General features: G+C 43.0%; 1 protein-coding gene across 2 annotated transcripts; it reads left to right on the top strand.

The window, feature by feature from the left end:
• The first annotated feature begins 240 nt into the window (after positions 1 to 240).
• Positions 241 to 3,972, top strand: LOC122871790. Of its 2 annotated transcripts, XM_044187178.1 has the most exons (3): positions 241 to 1,340; positions 1,774 to 1,939; positions 3,025 to 3,972. In XM_044187178.1, exons 1-3 carry the CDS (start codon positions 1,154 to 1,156, stop codon positions 3,125 to 3,127), a joined length of 456 nt encoding a protein of 151 aa, XP_044043113.1. In that variant the 5' UTR covers positions 241 to 1,153; the 3' UTR covers positions 3,128 to 3,972. The 2 variants fall into 2 exon arrangements, with proteins under 2 accessions (XP_044043113.1, XP_044043112.1); XM_044187177.1 differs by lacking the exon at positions 3,025 to 3,972 and having other exon boundaries at positions 253 to 1,340; positions 1,774 to 2,205.
• Positions 3,973 to 4,348: the final 376 nt, after the last annotated feature.

A 4,348-nucleotide genomic window follows, 5' to 3' on the forward strand; every position in this document is an offset into this window, starting at 1 on the left:
TTCAAGCCTTAAATTGATGACATCAAAATGGCCTTGAAAAGATGATTTGTGAGCAACTGGCGAGAGAGATGGGGAATGACATGCAACAAAGGTCCCCGGCTGGATGCAGTTCACGATTAGCATACACCCTCGCCCCCCCCATTAACACAAGTAGTAGTGGTGTTAGTAGCAGTTGCATTGGTAGTAGCAGTACTCATAATTTGAAGAGTGGTATTGTCATATCCCGTCCTGGTCCTTAGGTTATGTTTTTCCATTGTGTTGATTCATTCATCGTTTCCTGTTGTATTTTGATATACTCACCTCTCCTCTCATTTCAGACAACTGCACTTCCTGCCCATGTGTGTTTCCCACCTGTTTAATTGTCTGCCCTGCCCTGATTAGTTTCACCTGTCCCTCATTATCCTTCCCTCCCTAGTGTATTTAGTCTGTGTTTGTGTTAACCCTCTCCCTGCCGGATTTGTCTGCCTTTACCTCTTACCGAACCCTTTTTGGCAAGTAAAGAAAGGTTTTTGTTTTTTTAAATCAAGTTCCTGTCTCTGAGTTTTTCTATTGAGTCCTTTTGCCTGTGGTTTCTCCAGTTTTAACAGTACGAACTGGCCAATATGGACTCAGCCGACTGATTCTTTGCAAGCTGCCTTCCGATAGAGATTCACCACCATGACGAGCAACTCACCTCAGTCTGCATGGGGGAGAGAGAGCCGACCGATTGGCGCAAAAGCTTCCAGGCTTCCATCGGCAGCCAGGTTTGCCACCTGAGTGACCAACTCCAGCAGCTCATGGCCCGCCTAGAAACTCTCATCACCTCTCCTCCAGCTCCTGCTCACAACCCGGCCCCTGTCCCCGCTCCTCATCTAGCTCCAGCTCCCATGCCAGCCCCGGTTCGCTACCTCTCCAGACCGGAACGGTTTTCCATGGACTCTGGGAACTGCAGGTCCTTCCTGGTCAGGTGTGGTCTGCACTTCAAGCTGCAGGTGTCCTCGTTCCAGACAGAGCGTGCCAAGGTAGCCTACATCATCATCCATCTCAACGGTAGAGCTGAAGCCTGGGCTACGGCCGAGTGGGCCAGGAATTCTCGCTGGAACTCTTCAACAACACACTTCGCAAGATGTTCCAAGACACAACACCTGGCTGAGACGCAGCTAGAGGCTAGCTCATGGGTCTATGCCAGGGCAAGCGTCTCGTCTCCCACTATACCATCGAGTTCCGTCCCCTGGCAGCTGACAGCGGCTGGAACTCTCCTTCCCTGTTTGATGCTTTCCACTATGGGCTGGCAGACCCCATCAAGGACCAGTTTGCCTCTCTAGAGCGTTCTCCTGACCTGGTTTCTCCAGTCGTAACAGGTATTGCTAATAGCATTGATAATTTTTGGAACTGTAGTTGCAGTAAATGCTAGGATTATTATTGATATGTAAAAGTATTATCAGTGCTGTAGTATCAGTACATGTAGTAAATAATGAAACAATTAAATAGTCAGATTTGTTCTTTTTTTTCTTTTTGGACACTTAAGATCACTTGCAGAACAGCAGCAGCTGAAGGATAAATGTATCAGTATGGATTTTACTCCACCTATCACTGTACTGTAGATTATTGTACAATGTTACAATCTGTCACAGTACCAGTGAATTAAGCGTAGCCTTCCTAGACAAGGGTTTATCGTTGTGAGTGTAAACACGCAGGCATAGGGAGGAAGGTGTAACAGAGGATGTTGTGGATGTAAGATGCAGGTTGCAGATAAAAGTCGTAATCACAACAAATGACCCCTTATTATTACAGATGTCGAGGATAACATGTTAAACGTGGGAGAGAGCCTGAGGGGGAAAGGGGCTCCACGGTGGTTTATTTTCCTCAGCAACAGGAAAAAGAAAAAAGAAAATACCAGCTTATATGTGAGATTGCACCCACGCCATTCCCAGGTTACCGCAGATCGACCACAGTTAAGGTACTCTTTGAAGTTTTATTAGTATTGTTCGACTGCCACCCCTGTTCGTTTCATTGAAATTGAAAGGCAAAACATTAACATACCAAACTAGAAGCTTTAAAGCTGCAGTAATCAATATTTATTTCTTTTATATTATTAATGGATGGATGTGAAAGGTGTCACTCACAGGTGCCGCATAGTGCTTAAAAAAAGAATTAGTGCAGCTTTAAACAATTAAAGATTTACCATCTGTCTTTTTGAGAGTATTTAGTTTTTTCTTTTTTTTGTTTTTTTTTTTTTTTTTTGGGGTGTTGTTGTTGTTTTTTTTTTTACATAGGTTTTAAGCAAATGTTATAAACTAAGATGAGGGACACTTCTTCTAAAAGTCCACTTATACTTATTTTTCATCCCCATCTTTGTCTCTCAGCGCTCACTGCTGTGCCATTTCTGCAAAAATGTACTCTAAATCCAAGTGGAATGTTAATTATGTACATGGTTTATACATGTACTTCTCATGATGGTGTATATGCTTCCTGTGTACTTCAGGGGGTATCAGCTTGAGGGTCAACACTGGAGGTGGGGGTCATGCAAGAGGACACCACCAGTCCAGGTTTTAGGCTACAGTTTCAACTGAGCAGAGGCTTTGTAGCGTGGGATATGAAGCCTGACTCTAAAGCCATAGGAAAATAAACCCAAACAGGGAGGAAATGTTGGCTTATCTGAGCTGAGAATTTTTTTTTTTTTGTACAATTCTCTCCCACCCTCCTACACTCCTATCCAACTCCCAGAGGCAATTTCAGCACCATGTTATTATGCATTCTTTTTAAGCCATAAAAAATCTAATACGTCTCCCCTGTATTTAAGTGAAGCTTACCTTATTACATTATCGTGTCACATGTTTGCTGCCCTACAAAAGCCAAAGAGTGTGAGCTGTGTGGGCAGTGAAACTGAGCTGATCTCCTGCTCCAACAGGAAGTAGCGGTGTTCCAGGAAAGGATTATTTATCATTTAGTCGTATTTATGAGCATAATTTGTTTCTGCAGTGAAGTATAAACTGTACTGCTGACCTTTGATCTTACTTCTGTTTGTCTTTTCTCTCCTTGTAGAAGGAATGAGCTGACCTCTAGCTGTTCAGAACAAGCCTGGATTACTAACCAGGCAAAACGGGCAATTGCCTTGGGGGGGCCCAGAAGTCCAGGGGCCCTGTAAGCTCTGAGGTTACTGTATGTCAACTGGTTTGTGTAAATTTAATTTGAGTTTTTGTGAATATGCCCCACTAAAGCACAATATCAGCTGACATGATAAAAGCCTTAAAGCATCCGTTTTCATTATCTAACCCTGAAACTGCATGTTGAAGATTATTCCAAAATCCAATTTTAATACTTTCATTATTTCAAATTAGTGTTGTGTTATTTGATTAATCCAATTATCACACTGCAAGGTAGTATTCCAGCATAGAAAACAGTAGATACTGCAAAGTGTGCAGACAAGGGAGGTCCAGCAGCACATTGTTACCACAGGGACCGCGAGGACCGGACATGTTTGTGTATAGTGAGGTTTAGATACATAAAGTCTCAGGGATACAGAAACAGGTTTGAGACAATTACTGGTTGTTTTTGGATTATCACTATTTAATCTCTGATGAATTCTGGTTTGGGAAAGTCAATGAGAAACACTTATTTGCTTTCAATTATTCATTTAATTAAATCTGTCTGTGGTGACCTTCTTTACTTTAAAAAATATGACTTCACACCTCAAACAAAGGTTTTCTTCTGGGAGGTCACTGAGCAACTGCAACTGGAGTTTGGAGTTTGGTACCCTGCCTAAGGGCATCTGAACCATATTGTGGGTGGCATTACTCATTCACTTTTTCCCCCAAGACTGTTTTCCTAACTGGCAAAATCTGAGGACTTATATTAAAATGGACAGCTCCCAGGTGTGAAAGTGGAGCAGTGTGTTCTTCACACTCAGCAAAACCTGTAATTTAAATAAAAAAAACTAATATATAATGTACTCACAAAATGCCATTTCTCTAAACCATGGTATATATTCTTTTTCCCAACAAGTGCTTCATACCAGATTGCCACCTCAGTAACACCGATCCTCCTCCAAATCTTTGGGAATCGCCTCTGGCCACAGCTGCCAGGCTTTTCTTACAGCTGTGGAGCGGGCTGCATCCATCTTTCCCGGGAAGTCGATTGCTGTGCGGCTCGGTCTTGTCAGCTAGAGTAAACAGGGTTTTGATAAATGGAAGTCAAGGTGTGCAGTCACCTGGAGCCACCGTTCAAAGTCTCCTGCTCATTTCTGTGTTATGTGTGTTTTTACAGCTGTGAGGTGCCTTCACTGGAGTCCTTTCCCCTACTCCGTTAAATTTCTGCCTGATCCCATTACTCGCTGGCAGCAACGGCTTCAAAATACACCTTCAGAAAC

The sequence above is a fragment of the Siniperca chuatsi genome, linkage group LG24, assembly GCF_020085105.1.
Source record: "Siniperca chuatsi isolate FFG_IHB_CAS linkage group LG24, ASM2008510v1, whole genome shotgun sequence".
NCBI lineage: Eukaryota > Metazoa > Chordata > Actinopteri > Centrarchiformes > Sinipercidae > Siniperca > Siniperca chuatsi.

Excerpts from the sequence above, each read along its gene's own strand:
- LOC122871790 (XM_044187177.1), top strand. The coding sequence starts at position 684 with ATGGGGGAGAGAGAGCCGACCGATTGGCGCAAAAGCTTCCAGGCTTCC.